At 43.1% G+C, this 19,142-nt stretch overlaps 1 protein-coding gene across 1 annotated transcript in view; it reads right to left on the reverse strand.

Annotated features, from left to right (window-relative positions):
• Nucleotides 1–19,142, reverse strand: part of CREBBP (CREB binding protein) — a 128,936-nt gene that overhangs the window by 46,059 nt on the left and 63,735 nt on the right. The window contains exons 4-5 of the mRNA XM_068565397.1: nucleotides 7,202–7,442; nucleotides 5,745–5,858 (exon numbers count right to left, since the gene is read on the reverse strand). Coding sequence (XP_068421498.1) covers nucleotides 5,745–5,858; nucleotides 7,202–7,442 — 355 coding nt within the window. The remainder of the gene's footprint in view (nucleotides 1–5,744; nucleotides 5,859–7,201; nucleotides 7,443–19,142) is intronic.

Consider the following 19,142-nt stretch of genomic DNA (forward strand, 5'->3'; position numbering starts at 1 on the left):
TAACATATATGCATGGCCCAATTTGAGTCCAAATGCTGCTATGAGATAACACAAATTATCTCATAAGGGTAAGGGAACACAGGCGTTTCCTATGGGGGTGACAGCTGATTGAAAGGGGTAAAAGCGCTAGATGCTCTAGCTCTCCGTGAACATCTGCTGGTGTCTTGGGCAGCAGTTAGTCTTCGCTGAATTCCCCCAGCGCCTCCTAGGCCTCTGCTTCTCTGGGCATCTGAGCTTCCTGCACTCTCTCGCTCACTCATTCACTCAACTTGCTGCACAGACTGCATGCAGACTGGATGCTGGGGACTCTGCGAGGCTCCGGGATATGCACTCACGGAGCAGAGGGTCTGATGGGAGAGCAACAAATTTATCTGGTAATACTGACAAATGTAAGGCTGCAGCTCTGGACCCCATATCAGATTCAATGGTGCTCATCTCCTCTTCCCTGCACGTTGCCTAAAGGGTGGACCAGTGTGCGATGCATCTGGATTCTTCCCATGTTGTGGTGTCCAGCACAGGGAAACGAGGTGCAGGTGAGCTGCGGCAGTGTAGCAGGCGCCCTCCCAGCACTGAGGGCTTTAGGGCCGAACAAAAATGAAAGGAGTGCTAAAACAGCAAGGCTTCATTTATCTGGTATCATTGAGAATGCAGCCTGCTGTACTGATGTTTACCCTTTTTTTTTTGGCCGTGCTGCAAGGCTTGTGCAATATCCGTTCCCTGACCGGGGGGGGGGATCAAACCTGGGCCCCCACAGTGAAAGTGCAGACTCCTAACCACTGGACCACCAGGGAATTCCCATTTACCTCTTTAAATGTCAAAAACCTCTTGTTCTTTTTACCATTTTTACATCGTTTTCTTTCTTAGAGCTCAATGCTATGTTTCATACACAATCCTTAGAATATCACGTCACACAGTGTCTCAATACATCTCAATACAGTGTGGGTTCCTCTCCCTTGAGTATCAGTCGGCATTCCTGCTACGTCAAAACACCCCCAACCCCTCCACTGGCACACCGTTCCCCTTCTGTTGCAGCTATACCAAGAGCCCATGACTTAGGAAATAAAAGGCCAAGTTTCATAGTTGGCTCTGCCCAGGACTCACCCACCACTTTTCAAGGCAGTCCTTCCCCAGTGAGCACAAAGCCTCACGGATAGGGTCCATGTACGCTATACACTGCTGCTTTGCAACATTCAATTCACCAGAAGTTCCAGTCCCCAGTCATTCTCAATAAAACTGTGCTCAATTTGGAAATCCAATGAAAACGGACACACTGAACTCCAAAGCTTTGTGAGGTTGGTGGGGGACATGCCACGGAGCAGGCAAAGCACCTACTACCTGGTCATCACTTAGATTTCCACTGAAAAAGCCAAGCTGAAATTTACTCAGACCCGCAGACGTCTCTGCAGAGCTGCTCCCACAGCACGGGGCTTCACACACGCTGTGCACCAGGACCCCCCTTCCTCTCCAGCATCTTCGTGTGCACAGCACAGGGCACAATGACAAAGGGGAACACCCGAGCCCCAGGGCCAGGCCTCCCATCACAGACACCACCAAGCAAGAATGCACGCCCTGCAGCAGGTTTTCCTCAGAAGCCAACGACTCAGAACTGGCAACCCTGTGTCTCCCAGAAGAGCAAGGACAAAGCTATTCTGATGAAGTCTATCACCAGCGAAGGTTTGGTACTTAAATCAGGGCAAACAAGCCCAATGCTCTGTCCCTACAGCCAGAGGCTGCCCTGCCCCCTCCGCTCCCCGCCCCTAGCCGAGGGCTGTCAGAGGTGGCTGAGGGTCTCTGGGGAGCCCTCAGGTGGAACAGGCGGCCATCCCACAAGTGCTCGCTGACCACCAGGCAGGCGTCTTGAGGGCACGTTTTAAGGAAGAAGACTCAACACCCTGAAGGAATACATTTCAAACAATCAGAGGGGTCTAAAGTTGGAACACACAGCAGGGCCAGGTAGTGAGCATCAAGCCAGTAGAGGTATTCAAGTCACAGGTCTGGGGACTGCCGACTGAGACCCTGTGGAGGCTCACGTCGAGGTGCAGCCCAGGGCCCAGGCAGCCCTGGGCAGTGAGTGGGCTGGTGTGGCTCTGGGGCTGACCCTGGGGCACCCATTCTGACAGTCCTTCTGGTCTGAGTTGGGAAACCCGTGGTTTCCCCCAGAGAACAACTCACACCTTCTCAAAAGTTCCAGAACAGACACTCCGCCCTTCAAGGCATTCAGAGCAGCATGTCCCGATCACCTGGGAATTTGTTAAAATGTAGTCTAGTAACACAGGAGGTCTGGGATGAGGTCCAAGTTTCTGCATTTCTAACACACAACCTGGGGGTGCCCGTGCAGCTGGTCTGAGGACCACATGCTGAGTAGCAATAACCCCACTGATGAGGCAACATGAATTCAAATAGGGAATTCGGTCATGTGTTCCCACAGCCCCTGTCCCCGTTGCCACCCTGTACAGTACTGGAATTTACTGGGAGTCAGATGCCAGGACTGACATTCGGTATATACCTTGCAAAGTCCTAATTATTCAATAAAATCTTATTATCTCTATAAGGGATGGGTAACTCAAGATCAGTGATTGCAGAATCTCTTGAAAACAACTCAAGGAAAAATTAAAATCTCAACACAGGCCAAAGAGGTCTGAGTTTCCTTTCAATGACCACTGTGTAGGCTCCACTGGTGATTCTGGCAGGTTCTCTCAATAGAGACATCAGTGAGAGAAGTTAGATAAGTAGGATGTGTGCACCAGGTAGGGTGAGCATCTGTGGGAAACTCTGCCTGGAAAGCACAGCCTCAGTGGACACAGGTGTGTCTCAGTCCCCAGGGGTCCTTACCACCCACTACAAACCTTAATATAGCACAGGAACCTCTGAATCCAGTCAGATCAGTGCCCTTGCAGGCATATCAGCTGTGCTGTCTAGAATGCTCTTCCACTGTTATTTTACTGAAATTGGGCTTCGCCCAGCCCCACCCTCCAGCACACTCTGATCCTCCCTGCCAGGACTGCTGATAATACTGACTTGCCTCTACCTCACTCCTCTGACTGATGCCATCGTCACATCATTTTTAATGTACAGCGGACCCTTAAACAATACGGGTTTGAAGAGCATAGGTCCACGTACACACAGATGTTCTTCAACAGCAAATATGACACCCACACATTGTCATCTGCAGATGCAGAACCAAAGACATGGAGGAACCAAACTGCCAATGCAGTGTGAAGGCCGTGGTTTGACTGACTGACTGACTGATTTATGCTGCGCTGGGTATTACCTGTGACGCGTGGGATCTTTTAGTTGCGGCATGCGGACTTCTTAGTCTCGGCATGTGAACTCTTAGTTGCTGCATGCATGTGGGATCTAGTTCCCTGACCAGGAATTGAACGCAGGCCCCCTTCACTGAGAGTGCGGAGTCTTACCCACTGGACCACCAGGCAAGTCCCGGGCCATGGATTTTTGACTGTGCAGAGGTTTGGTGCCCCTAACCCCTGAGCTGTTCAAGGGTCAACTGGATATATTCTAACAGTGGAGCTGACTCTCAGCTGCTAGAGGGTCAGATCCACACTTCCTCTCTATTGCCTAAACCCCGTTTCACACATGATAAGCACAACTTGCTTCAGGAGAGGAGGAACAGCAACAAACATTTACAGAAAAGATATTGCTGCAACTTTCTTGCTCATCCTATCAAAGTCCTTTGTACTCACAAAACTATAGTGCTGGAGCCAAAGGAATAGACTCAGAGCAGAAACGTAATTTGAGAAGCATGTAAAAAAACAAAAAAAAAAGAAAGCACTTTCATTTCTTCCATGAAAACTTGCCAAAACCTTGCATAAAGTTAGTCTACACCTTCTCCGTGACTTTATATTATAAAATCACCCTGGTAACACCTTACATTATGACTAGGAGAAACACTGTGGTTTACCACTTCTGAGAGCACGCACTGGATCAATTGTCACAACAGTCAGGCAGTTATAAGGAGTTTTTTAAAAAAAAACAAACCCACATTCATTTTTCTTTTTTTTTTTTTTTTTAAACAAAAACCACACAAAGTGTTTCTTAAAAAGAGAAATCTTTACAATTGTCATGGCAATACATATTAAAAACCAAAAGAGCTCAGAAAATCCACAGCCCCAAGTTAAAAGTTAAGAACGATGTCTTAATTCATTACTCACGGAATTAATACTGTACAACCACAAACTCGACAAATGAATATTTTGGCACTTAAAAAGCCTATTACTAAAATACATCCTAAAACACAAGAAACTAACCATCACAACATACTAGTTAAAAAAAATGTTTTACACTAACTTGAAGGAAAACCAGACTGCATTCCACTAGAACTACTGTCCCAAATATCTGGTTCTAGAAGACCCAGACTCCTAGATCTTCACTTTATATAAGAGATGTCCTGGAAAATTGTGTATTAATTCAATTTTTGGTTAATCAAAGTAAAATTTAACTGATTTAGGAAAGTGACTTTTAAAGGAAGCTTAGTATGACCCCTTCTGCAGGGAGGGAGGGAGGATGACAGGCCTGTGGCCCTGGACCATCTCTCCTGTGCCGTGGACACCCAGCCATGTGGGGCAGGCTCGTGAGGGACCCTCCTGGAAGGCAGGAGCTGGGCTTGTTGAGAGGAAAGCATGTGGGCTGCACAGTGCTCTGAGGAACAGTGTGCTTGTCCATCTTTCCTTGTGCCACGTGGAAACAACCAGAAAGAAAAGCAGCACATGTTCTGCAGGCAGAAGTGGGGTCTGAGGCAGGTGATCAAGAAGAATGAGAGTAATGAACACATTAACGACAAACAGGGGAGGGTGGCAAGACGGCACAGATGAGGTGGAGGAAGACGAAGACGACGGTGCTGGAGTCACGGGGAGCAGCTCCAGCCCAAGGGGTGACACGACATCCAAGGGCACGGCCTATCTGCCCAAACTGAGGGACACACCCAAAGACCACAGTTTCACCTCGGAAATGACAGGAAGGGACTTAAAATTCGGGAGAGATGCTCATCCGTTCCCTGCTCTGATGCCTACAGGGAGCCCCTGGGAGCCTCACGCAGGCCTCCTAAGCAGGGCGCTGCTCAGCCGATCAGCTAAAGGCTACAAAGATAGACTGGAAAGATGACAAAACGACAGCACGGTCAAGATGCAGCCAGTCCTGGTGCAGAGACTCTCAATTTGTGCTGAAGAAGCTGTTAGTCATGCAACTAGGTCTGGGAACTGCATCTCCAAGGAGGAAAACCTCCTAAACGTCTGCACGGGGGATTTTACCCTGACCCCCTGACTGACTCTTCTAGAACACGGAGTCCTCAAAACTTAGAGTAATTCCAAAAGAAGTGTCCAGTCTACTCCACCCCTCACCCCGAAGTCGCCGCCATTATAGTGACATGACACTCAAATCTTCAGATACTGAGTATCTGTCAAGAAACATGAAGAGTCATCATGTTGGCTCTCGGCTCTCTGAACAGAGCAACGCTCCTCTTTTGCACTCACTGCTCTGCTGTGACCAATTCTAGTGCTGGGGGTGGAGGGTGGGGGGGATTCCAAAGCGACCATGTCACTGAGCACATGGAGGACCTGTCTACTCGCTAAGCTGAGCTTCACCCTCAGGTCTCCACCTTGGTACCTCTGCTCCCACTATACTTTGCGGTTAGTAGTTTCTGCCCTGCTTCCTACCTACTCCTCCGTATTCTCTTTAGAAATAGCTTATCATCTCATCGCCGAGCTTCTCTACCCACAATGCTCACTTACTTTGTTGGTTTCGCTTGTCACTGGCATTTTTCAAAGGGAGGCAAACAGGACAGTCATGTCGTGTGCAGTTCTTCCAATGAGAGATGATTTGTCGTGAAGATGCACAATGGGCAACTATGACCAGAAAAACAACGAGATGTTATTTTTCTATCCAAATCGTCACGCTTTCAATTACACCTAAATTATAATGCCAGCTTCCATAAAAAAATGGTAACAAGTGTAACCACAGCACAGTGCAGGCAGTCCTCAACTTACAAACAGGCTATTTTCCAAAAAGTTTGTAAGTCAACTACTGAGAGTTCCAAACAAAAACTTCCCATAGAAGCAATGTTATGAATGATGGTGAATAAGGTTCAGCCCATAAATCAAAAACAAAACAAAAACTACTCGACCTGAAATACTGCACAACTGGAATGAAAGGCAGAACAAATAATAATTCTGCGATGTCACTGTTTACAATAAAAATCTTACATTATGTTTAAGGATGAAACCATCTAAATACTATAGCTTGAAGAAATATAGACAGAAGCAAATGAGAGGTCTGTGGAGACTCTGACGGGGACGCTGGGCACTTCTCAAAGTACTTGAGAGGGCAGCTGTGCCTGGTCCCTCTGTCTTTATTTTTACTTCCATGTGAAGGTGCTGTCACTTCTTTCTAAAGGTCTAGCATGACCCTCCTCTGCTTTTCCATCAGGATCAGGGTTACACCTGGGACTCACAAATGTCACAAGGGAAAGAGGGAGATCAGGGAGAGACTCTCCCCAAGGTTTAGGAGCACAAGTTTGAAGAGGAGGAAAGAGAATAAAGATTAAAGGAAAGTATAGTTGTTAGTAAGAAACAGTCTCTTCGGGAGAACTGGGGTGTCTGCTATAGAAGAGCAGGCGGGGGGCGGGGAGGGGCACGTGACTCGCCTGAGTCCCCCTCCTGGAGGGGAAGGAAGGAGTGGCAGGGATGATACGGTGCATAGTTCCCCACGTCACAGACAGTCACCCAGGACAACTTCACCAGTATCCCAATGAACCTCAAGACGAAAAGGTGGAGGAGCAAGGCAGTGGGCCCCTGGCAGTGTCGGCACACAAAACGACTGCAAGACAGATGCTCTAGGTTCTGGGAAGGGCGTGTGCATGCGTGCATGTGTGTGAGCTACACTGTCCAAAAGAAAACCGTGATCTAGACAGTTATGACGAAGACAGTGTCAAGAAGGGACAAAAGTCTTCCGTGACAGAGGAAGGCAGAAAAGAACAAATGCAGGGCACAGCCCCAGCCAGCAGAAGCTCACAGAATATTATAAAACCAAATCGCCTTTCTCCTCAGCAGGTAAGTGTCCAAAGGCATCTGACTGGTCGGCGTGTGGGGACGTAGGTGGTGGGAACCTTATTAACAAGAGAGGTGCCTGAGAATAATAGACAAATTTCGTCCTAAGCTCTGTCCCCAGGACTTCAGAAAATGGCACTTACCTTGACAGGCTTTCCCAGCCTGACAATGTGTCATGTGATTCAAAACATTTTTCATGGTTCGACAATGTGGGAGAGAGCAGGCCCGAACCTCTCCATTTGCTTGTTCTCGCCTCTGACATTTATGAGCGTGAAGCAGTAGAACCAGCTGCTGCTGTATCAGTTTGCGTTTTTCAGGATCTGCAGTAGGGCCCGTTGCAATTGCCTGTGTGGGTCCAATTCCCACTGATGTTTGCATCTGAGACTAAAATAAAACAAATTAATAAAAATATTTTAATAAGCTTTCAGAGTTCCAATTCACGTTCATTAATTATTTTTCAAACTAAGGTTAAAGCTGATGGATAGTATCAGCCACAGAGAGAAGGCAGCTGGTGAGGTTCTCTTTAACTCATTGGCAACTTTAAGGAAGATCCAGAGGCACAGAAATAAACCAACTCAGAAGCAAGGCTGGTTAAAGTTCACTTTTGTATGATCATCTGAGAGCAAGAAAGCGATGCTTATTCTAAACTGTAGTAACAAAAACCCAATTCACTCTACAATACGTACAAGTGCACGAAAAGCTGTTACTACATGAGGTTCAACCATATGAAACTGTTGTTTCTCTAGGCCCAAATGACCAAGCATTGGCAATTTCATATGATTCAACCTAATTAAGAAGATTGCCTGACCAATCACAACCCACTGCGAATATCTGATGGAGCATAAGAATCACAGCCACCCTTTGGATTTCATAATCTTGTGACCAGAAGGCCAATACTTGCAGCATTCGTTACCTCTCCTAAAAGAATAAGACAGGACTTCCCGGGTAGCACTGTGGTTGAGAATCTGCCTGCTAATGCAGGGGACACAGGTTTGATCCCTGGTCCAGGAAGATTCCATGTGTCATGGAGCAACTAAGCCTGTACGCCACAACTACTGAGCCTGCACTCTACAGCCCGCGAGCCACAACTACTGAGCCTGTACGCCACAACTACTGAAGCCCGTGAGCCCTAGAGCCTGCGCGCTGCAACTACCGAGCCCATGTGCCGCAACTACTGAAGCCCGAGCACCTAGAGCTCGTGCTCCGCAACAAGAGAAGCCACCACAATGAGAAGCCTGCACACCGCAGTGGAGAGTAGCCCCCGCTCGCCACAACTAGAGAAAGCCCATGCGCAGCAATGAAGACCCAACGCAGCCAAAAAATAAATAAAATAAAAAGTTAAAAAAAAAAAAAAAAGAATAAGACAGCACTTATCTTGAATACAACCACCCAGTACAATTGTTAATGTTTATGAAATGCTTTGCCTTCCATTAAAATTTCTACGCAGACATCTGACAATATTTTTTCTAAAAGTATTCGATGATCTGCTAAAGATTCAAAAATAGAGTTTAGCTGCTCTCAGCCTTTCAAAGTAATAGGCATGACCAACCACATCTCTTAACTGCAGAGAAAATGGAAAAGGTGACCTGTGGAGACCACCTTCTTACTCTTTACCAACTACCAACATTCTTCACACAAATTTACTAAAGAAACTTGTGAAATCAGAGAAATGTAATGTTCCTAATATGCAACAATATAATCCACAGTTCAGGGATTTCTAATCTTCTGCTCTGACAGTCACACTCCTGGACTGATTTCACAACACTCAGTGCCTCCCATGAAGTACACCACCACTCTGATTTTCCAAATTAAGAATCAAAACTATACACCTGCAATTAGGGGAAAACCAAGTATAAAAATATTTCTTAATGAACCAAAGCTCATTTTTTAAAAGTTACAGGGTTTTGTGCTTTGGCTTTATCTTGATGAGAACTCAGAAAATAAGTGTGTACAAAATCCGCCTGGCTTTCCTCAGGAGCACAACCCCTGGAAGCCTAACTAGGATCCAAAGCAAAAACAAAGTTCAAGCTGAGAGGTCGAGCTTCCTGACTGGTAGAGAAAACAGCCTCTTTTCCTTCTGTCTATTTTTTCCCTGATTATAAAAGCAATATATGCACCCGGTAGAAAATGTGGAAAGCAAAAGAACTAAGGAAATAATTAACATGTGAAATCCTGACAGCCAGGAGTCCACTACTGAAGCGTAGACAGGTTTTTCTTCTTCCAGTCTTTTTTCCTAGGCACATGTGTACGTATGAACCATCTGGCTTCGTATTTACTCCAGGTTCTGTCCCATACCATTAAGTTGTAGTATGATGTGTAGTGAACATGTGGCTATACACGTGTTTATCCAATCTCCCATGATTGGGCATAAACTGTACCCTCTCCTTTTTTTCTGGTACTTTAAAATAAAGCTCCAATAGCCTGTGACTATGCCCCCAGCAGCATTCAGTATCAATGTTAAATGTTTCAGAACTGATCAAACTTATTCCCATGGACTAGAAAGTCCAAGTGGAAATCAATAGGAATAGAAGAATATGAGAAATGTAAGAAGATCCTTGTTTAGGTCTCTTCTGCATTTGTAAAAATTTCAAACATATGGAAAAACAGAGAGGAAAGGATACCATTATCACATCTAACAAAATGAAGGATTCTTTTTTTAAAAAATAAATTTATTTATTTATTTGTTTTTATTTTTGGCTGTGTTGGGTCTTCGTTGCTGTGCCTGGGCTTTCTCTAGTTGCAGCGAGCGTGGTCTACTCTTTGTTGCGGTGCGCGGGCTTCTCATTGCTGTGGCTTCTCTAGCTGCGGAGCATGGGCTCTAGGCGCGTGGGCTTCAGTAGTTGTGGCACTCGGGCTCACTAGTTGTGGTTCGCGGGCTCTAGAGCACAGGCTCAGTAGCTGTGGCGCACGGGCTTAGCTGCTCTGCGTCATGTGGGATCTTCCCGGACCAGGGCTCGAACCCATGTCCCCTGCATTGACAGGCGGATTCTTAACCACTGTGCCAGCAGGGAAGCCCGAAATGAAGGATTCTTTAATATCTGCTAATATCTAGTCCCTATATAAATTTCTCTACTTGCCCCCAAAATGTCTTTTAGAGCTGGTCTGCACAAATCAAGACGCAATTCAGACCCAAACCCTACATCTGGTTATTGTCTTTAAGGTTCTTCATCTCCTGCCACCCTCCCCCATTTTCTCATGGCACTGACTTGAAGAATCAAGCCATTTCTTAAAATACAGAAATGCTACATACAAAAAAAAATATATACAAAAATCTGGTAAAAATCTCAACCTTATGATTAAATTATAAAAGACTTTTTAAAGTTATTAAAAATTAACACATTGCTTCTCATCTGGGATGTTCTTAATATAGCATATTTTGAACTATACGTGACAGTATATTGAAACCTCAACATGTAGAAATAGCATGGCTGGAAACTATACAGCACATTCAAACCTTGGTCTATACTTGGTCTATCTGTAGATGCTTAATAAGCTCTACACACTGCTTACATGTGTCTCAAAAAACATAATGGATGGTGAAGTTGAGTCTGCAGCAAAATGGAAGAGAAGACATGTCTCGTGTCCCTGTGTTTGGCCTTCCCCATATAACTCCATGTACTTGCTCAAGGCTATTCCAGTTTGCAAAGTGCTTACAAACTTAGGGAGCATTTAAGTTCCTCCTCTCTCAGACTGGTGTTCAACAAGACAGAAGAGGTGTATGAACTCCTGCAGAAATCTGTCAGAAGCAGCCTTCAGACTCTTACCAACTTCCCTGCTCAGTCCCCACTGTCCAGGCGGGCATGGAGAATGGAAAAAAAGCGCTTAGACAAGAACCTCCCTTTAAACATACAGAACAAAACCTGCATATTCCCCCCAAAGTAATTTATAATTTTATGCAACTATTTATTTTTGCAATAGCCAAGAAAATTTTGGAAAACAGTTAAGAATGAAGGAGGAATCTATCCTGCCAGATACCAAAACTATAAAGCTATAGATTTCTTTACATAAGCCTAGAAAAAGATACATGTACATATAAAATTAGTGTATTATACAGGTGGTATTTTAAACTGGAGGGTTGTGGTGGCAATCTTTGATCCGTGTATCACCTGAAAATATAAAATAAATTCCAGGTGAATTAAAGTGAATAAAGTATATTAAAACGGATAAAAACACTAGAAAAAAATATTTTTAGTATGACAATAAGAAAAACTTAACATAAAGGAAAACAGAGCAAAACTTAAAAAGTGAAAAACAGGGAAAATGGTTGTTTTTGAGAAGTGGAAACAGTGAGTCAAAAGATAGGGCCATTATTAAAGCTCCTTATATATGTTGCTAAATTGTCTTCCAGGAAGGTTGTGGCACTTCTTATTATATAAAGAACTCAGGGGAAAAAAAAAGATACTACCCCATTAAAAAGTTGGGCAAAAAAACAATGTACAGATACCTCACAAAATAAATAAACAACAAAGATAAAAAACGTTCTACACCTTGGTGCCAAGACAACTCAATGGAGAGAAGAATAGCCTTTCCAACCAACAGTGATAAAAAGGATAGGACAACTGGATATCCACATGCTAAAGAATGAAGGTGGACCCCTTCTTCACATCATACTCAAAAATTAACTCAAAATGAATCAAAGGCCTAAATGTGAGAGCTAAAACTATAAAACTTTTAGGAAAAAAATCACAGAAGTAAACCTTCATGACCTTGGATTAGGTAACAGATTCTTAGATATGTCACCAAAAGCACAAACCACATCAATGAAAAAAATAAATTGGACCTCATTAAAATTAAAAGCTGTTACGCTTTGAAAGATACCATCAAGAAAGTCAAAGACAACCCAAAGAATGGGAGAAAACATCTGCAAATCATAGATGTGATAAGGCACTTGTGTTAAAAAAACCCTTAAAACGGATTAAAAAAAAAAAAAAGAACCTAATTTTTTAAAATGGACAAAGGATATGAACAGACATTTTCCCAAAGAAGATATACAAATGGTCAATAAGCACATGAAAAGACGCTCAGCACTATTAGCCATCATCAGAACCACACTGAGGTTCCATTTTACACCCACTAGGGTAGCTACAATTTAAAAAACGAGACAGTAACAACTGTTGGTGAGCACGTGGAAAAACTGGACTCACACACTCTGTTGGTGAGAACGTCAAATGGAATAGCAACTTTGGAAAACACTCTGGCAGTTCCTCAAAAGGTTAAACCTAGAGTTACCATATGGCCCAGCAATTCCCCTCCTAAGCATATACACCCAAGAGAATTGAAAACATATGTTCACATTAAAACATGTACACAAATGTTTGTAGCAGCACTATTCCTAACAGCCAAAAAAGTGGAACGAACTTAAACGCCCATCAACTGATGAATGGAAAAAGTGATATATCCAAAATGGAATATAATCCAACCACAAAAAAGGAAGTACCAATACATGCTACAACATGAATGAACTTTGAAAACATTGTGCTAAATGAAAACAGCCAGTCACAAATGACCACATATTGTATAATTCCATTTCTATGAAATGTCCAGAATAGGTAAATCCATAGGGGCAGAAAATAGATTAGTGGTTGCATCTGGCTGAAGGTCTGGGGGAAATGGAAGGAACTTGCTAAAAGTACAGAGTTTCTTTCTGGGATATGAAAATGTTCTAAAATTGTGGTTGGCGGACTTCCCTGGTAGCACAGTGGTTAAGAATCTGCCTGCCAATGCAGGGGACACAGGTTCGATCCCTGGTCCGGGAAGCTCCCACATGCCGCGGAGCAACTAAGCCCATGTGCCACAACTACTGAGCCTGCGCTCTAGAGCCTGAGAGCCACAACTACTGAGCCCATGCGCCTCAACTACTGAAGCCCGTGCGCCTAGAGCCCGTGCTCCGCAACAAGAGAAGCCACTGCAATGAGAAGCCCACGCACTGCAACGAAGAGTAGCGTCCACTCATTGCAACTAGAGAAAGCCCGTGTGCAGCAATGAAGACCCAACGCAGCCAAAAAATAAATTAATTAATCAAAAAAGAAAAAATTTTAAAAATAAAATAAAATTGTGGTTGGTGATGGTCGCACAATACACTGAATGCCATTGAATTGTGCACTTTAAAAGGGGGAAGGAACACTGTATGGGACATGAATTATATCTCAGTAAAGCTGTTTTAAAATGAGTTCTATCTCACTAATCAAAGAAATGAAATTAGAACAAAGATGCATCTTTCACCTATCAATATGACCATGATAAAAAAAAAAATGGTATCAATGAGGGTACAGAGACAGCAATTTTCAGAGATTTTGGTGATAATGCAATTTAGTACGACTCTGGAAAGCAACATGTATCAAAAAGAAAAATGTGCATTTCTTTTGATCCAGTAGTTCTACTTCTTATAATTTATTATTAGGGAAGTAACCTGACTAGTGTGCTAAAATGTATGTACAAAGACAGCCACCACGCCTTGATTAAATCACTGAACACTGGAAAACTCCTAAATGCCTATCAAAAGTGGACTAATTAAAAAAAATTACGGCTACAGACCTCATGAAATCATATGCAGTCATGAAAAGTAAGGTGGACCTCAAGTGACCCCAGTCAAAGCCACATGGAACGTAAGGGCCCAAAGCCAAGCCCTATCCAAATCCTTGACCCACCAAAAATTGTGAGATACAGCAAAATGATTATTTGAGGCAAACAAAATTAGTAACAATAATAATGTAGACCTTCATGCTTTCATGAAAAGCTGTCTATAACATATTAAGCTACAAAGGAAAGTTATAAAATAGTACCATAAAGTCATTTGGTTTTTCTTTATTAACTTTATATTTTGTACCTGTTCTTAGAAAAACTTTGTTAAGATTATTTGGTGGTTATCTCTGGGCAGGGGTGGGATCGTGTTTATAATTATGTATTGTTTGAATGTTTTACAAGTGTCCACTATTTTTATAAACAAAAAACATTCCACTTTGCGGGGGGGGGGGGATCAGAAGAATCAGGAGAAAACAATGAACAATTAAATATAAAAAATAAAACTGTAAAGGTACTAGAAAGTATTAAATGAATATTTTGTAATGCAAAAGTGGTAAAGGCCTTCATAAAAATATGTAAAGCAGTGGCTCCTAACCAATCCCCAGTAAAGCCTCTTCAAATACAGATTCCCCATTTGTCCCTTCCAGAGACTATGATTCACAAATCTGGGGCGGAGCCAGAGGCATTTCTATTTGTTAAAGTTCCACAGGGGGTGCTTTATTGTATTTAGCTTTCTACTTTTTAAAGATTTTCCAAAATGAACATGTATGTACTTTTACAGTTAGAATAAAACAAAACATTTAAGAGCATAAGGGCCACAGGTGATTCTGATGTAGCGGCAGCCATGCATAACGGGAAGGCGCCAGGGCCAGGCCACTGTAATGGCAACCAACAAACTAGGAAAAATATCTGGAACACACAAGACAAAGCAAATCACACTGCAGGTATTATTCTTTTTCCTCTCCTTGGCCAGTCTTTATTTCTCAAGGACTTTGTGCCAGGCTCTGTGTTCAGTGCGCCCAACAGCATCAGCTCACTTAATACCCACCCACCCACCCCCAAGGGAGGACTAACTCAGGGCCCAAAGTGGCACTGGGCAGTGGTGGAGAGGGGGATCTAGCAGTAGAGTGCCCATCTTTTTTTTTTTTTTTAAATTTAATTAATTAATTTATTTATTTTTGGCTGCACTGGGTCTTCGTTGCTGTGCATGGGCTTTTTCTAGTTGCAGCGAGCAGGGGCTACTCTTCGTTGCGGTGCGCGGGCTTCTCATTGCAGTGGCTTCTCTTGTTGCAGAGCACGGGCTCTAGGCGCACGGGCTTCAGTAGTCGTGGCAGAGTGTCCACCTTTTAACCCTCCTGCTGCCCACCTTGTCAGAGGGTTGCCCACCTTGCTTTATAAAGCATTCTAAGAGAATCTAACAGAAAAACTGGCCAAGGACAGGAACTAAGCAACTCAAAAAATAACAGCATACTAAACATAAGTACTTTAATTCTTACCAGTAATCAAGAAATGCAAATCAAAATAAAAAGACACCGTTTCCTCCTATCAAAGGACAGAGTGATAATCCCCAGCCTTGGGAGCATCGTGCAATACTAGTGACCTGGTTCGTGGCTTTTGTTGGAAGGCAATACAACAGTATCCATTAAAGGCCTTAAAATATATGAAATTTGCATTTCAGTAACTCCCATCAGATCACATGCAATTCCTAATCACGGAAGGGGGAGGTTACCATGGTGTGGGAGTCACATTGGTGCAATCGTGACCCCCCCACCCCTGCCTGTCAACATTTTGAACGATGAGTAACAGCAGGTGAACACAAAGCACACGCTCTAAGGGCTGTGGAGGGTACAGCCCACTCACCCCTTTTCAGTCTTTGCTAGATCTTTGCTCTTTGCATGTGTCACTTGTCACCATAACTCAACCATCATTTACACCCCTGTCCATCACATGACCTTGAAACGCAAACATTTTATATTTATTCTGGTGTATTCCTTAATTTTTAAAGCAGTTTGATGTATTTTTATTAGGGTTGCGCTAGTGTTACATAGGTCTGAGTAATCAGCACCAACCCCATTTTTTAAAATGCCCTTTATTCTATCCTAAGGATAGAATCACAGATATGCACAAGGAGTATGTATAATAAAGTTTATTCTGGCATTCTTTCTAGAAAAGGAAGTTATTTTCCATGAAGCGTCCAAGAACAGATTATAATGTCTGCAAAGGACTCTGTAATGCAAACAGTAAGAAGCAGACACTGACCAAGACAGAAGAGGGAATGAAAGTGCTTCCTCCTGACACACAACCACTGCCCCCAATTCATGTCGGGCTGGGATTCCTAGAGATGGCCCTTCAGGATCAACCTGGCCCAGACCTTCTACATTACTGATGGAGTCCAGACCCACACTCCTCTGACATACTCCCCTGACCCACCTGGAAACTTTACTTCTTCCCAACCTCCACTTAAAAGTCAGAAAATGACACCAAAGCAAACACCAGGTGGGACAAAGCGTTGTTCTGCAATATTTGCTTGTTCTGATTTCCCCAGAAGGACCCTAGAACAGCTGGGTACACAAAGCTTTGCAGTCATAAAATAAAGAATATGCTCATTAAATGCAGAGCTATCAAACTAGGAAGAAGTGATAATCACCTGAGATGATAAAGATCAATTGGTAAGAAACAGAACATAGTTGTTTAGATAGAAGGAATAATGTTTCTTGTGTTTTCTCCTTTTTGCTTGGTGTTTGTTGGTTTTTTTAAAAAATAAGATTACCTTACAATTTAAGATTTAAATTCAATAGGGAAATAATTTAAAATGAGCAAGCTGGACCAGAATGATTTCTAAGCAATCTTCCAAATCAGAAACGCTGTGATTTCACAGCAGAAAACAAATGGCTAAGTCAAGAAAGAAAACTCGATGGGTGAGCCAGAGGGCAAAGGCACAGGACTGACAACTGGACAGACCCACTCTCTCCCCTACCCTAAGGTCACTCTTTCCGACCCAGAGAGTCAGTCTGCCATGGAGGGCTGAGTGGTCAAATGCACCTGTGCAAAGAAACCCTAAAAGGTAAAAGCTGCTGAATCTATTCCAACAGCCAAGGTGACAGGCCAACCAGACCAGCAGGTCTTAACTGAGTTAAGGGGTCTTCACAGCATCAGGTCCATTCACCGAATGAGAATTACCAATCTACTAAAAACTTTTAAGGAATAATCTTCCTGACCACCAATATATATGAACATATTTTTCAAGAACATTTATTACAGTAAGTTTTTGATAACTTGGCAAATTAATCATTTGACTGAAAAATTAGTTTTTGGTGACTTGAGCCTTAGGGCCATCTCAGATAATTGTGGAAAAAAGTAAAAAGAAGTTAGGGTAATTAGGGCTGCAAAAAGACTGTTGTGGTTCCTGGCTCTTCAGACACAGTATTGCACTTACATCTTTGGTAGCTACGACTATCTCCTTCCAGATCCATTAAATGTGCTATCTACTGAGTTCTTCTTCCTTTTAAAAAATAGATTTTTTATTTAAAAAATTTTTTAAATTTATTTTTAATTTTTTTAATACAATCTTTTAAGGTGTCTACTGAGTTCTTCTTAAAATGGTCACTTCGTTTTCCAGAAACACCTGTATTTGCTGCTATCGAGCAGGCAGAAATTCCAGCACTAGTATGTGGTGGGCGCAGCTTGTTTAGACATGAAGAACCTTCCTACCGAGTCTCTACTTTACATGCAGTGAGAGGGCTGAATGTCTCTGGAGATAATTTATGTTGTTTTACCCAGAAAGTTTCATTGAAGAAAAGGCTACGCTAATTAGACCCTAGAAAAGACACTGTTGGTTAATGGAAACTCATCTTGGAAAGAAGTTAAATGATCTTGATTGAGCACTTGCAATACATACAGTTGGTTCCTAACATCAAAGAATACTGTTAATTTTTCTCCATTTATAGTTTCCTGATATTCGCAACACATCATATTTTGTGCTTAGGCTATGTTTCCCAGCTGATATTTATTGCCAAAACAAAAGGGGATGAGTTAAAACAGTAGAAAGGATTTATACAGGTACTAATAAGAATTTTAGAACTAAAAGTTATTCTTCAAAGCCCTCACATACACATTTTCTCAGAGATCTTCAAGTTACAGGTGAAGGCAATAAGTTGAGAATACGAAAGGTAAACTCCTAAAATTACAAAAACACTTGGATGGCTAATAATTACAGGAAAGCGCTCACTTCCCAACCTTGTCCCCTGTTTTCCAATTCAATTACTGAGGCATAATTCATAGCCACAGAGTGATTTTCTACAGAAACTGCTCTCACAGTGAAGAGCTGACAAGACTCTTCACTCGTCGTTTCCAGACAAGGACGAGAGTGCCGGGAAGCACTCTCCCCAGTCCTAGGGTTGAGGGAAATACTAGACCACCGGTGATTTTAAATTCATGCTTGTGAAGTACAAGGAGCTAGTGGACAATGGTATGCGAACATGAGCACCTCCGCAGGGCAACTAAAACTGTGAGATGAGCCAATCAAAGACAACAACAAAGAGGAGACCCTTGGGTTCACAAAGTTCAATCAGTTCAAGTCTTGCTCCCTCAGTGATCAGAAACTGGACATGGAGGACAGAAAATCATGAGAGAATAAGACAGAAAAGGTGGAGGGAGACAGGGAAGCCTTCTGAAGTACTGAAGTGGACTCAAGACTAACAAAGTAGCCCACTCCACAGTGGGGCAGCTGGGCATCAGGTCACTGACACTGCAGGGGACAGTGGCTCTCAAAGACTAATCTACATCAAAATCACCGGAGGAGCTTATTTAAAGCTGCAGTTCCAGTGCAAAAGAAAGAACAAGTCCATCTATTTGGCAATTATCCTGAACCGCCTTACAGGGAAGTAGGTGGCATACACTGGAAAACTGAGAAAGAAAAAACCTAAGGTTTCACAAATAACAGTGACAGACAAGAACACAGATTCCTCACCCTCTTCTAAGAGATTCTGAACCAGGAGGACAGGGTGGGGCCCAAGAACCAGTCCCACTGATGCAGTGGGTCCACTGACACGCTGAGAAACAGAGAGAACTAACCCCAAAACACACAGCTTGCCCTGGAAGAGCCGTAGCTAATGGCACTACCCCACATCTTTGTTATTCTGGCAGGACACAGAACACAGTTCTACAACCCTCCTCTGCAATGGATAGTCAGTACCAGCGACAGTTTCCTTCACTTTAGAGACAGGAATCAGCAGCTGCCTGGGGGCCTCGTCCAAAGCCTCCAAGTTCAAATTCTCTGACACATGACCAAAATCCTAACACCATTCTCATGAGCTATTTTATTTTATTCTTCTGTGAGCAATTTTAAATAAGCAGCACTCCTGATGATTTTCCTCCATTACAACTTTAAGAATGGCAAAGTCTCCATAATACAGTTCTTAGTTTTTCTCAAAACAACAACGTAACAAAAACCCCCAACACGTATGAACTTTCTATTAGAAGTAACGCTTGTAAAATAAACTCAAAATGGATTAAAGACCTAAATGTAAGGCCAGACACTAGAAAACTCTTAGACGAAAACAC

Source organism: Eschrichtius robustus, chromosome 16 (genome assembly GCF_028021215.1).
Source record: "Eschrichtius robustus isolate mEscRob2 chromosome 16, mEscRob2.pri, whole genome shotgun sequence".
In the NCBI taxonomy this organism is placed as follows: domain Eukaryota; kingdom Metazoa; phylum Chordata; class Mammalia; order Artiodactyla; family Eschrichtiidae; genus Eschrichtius; species Eschrichtius robustus.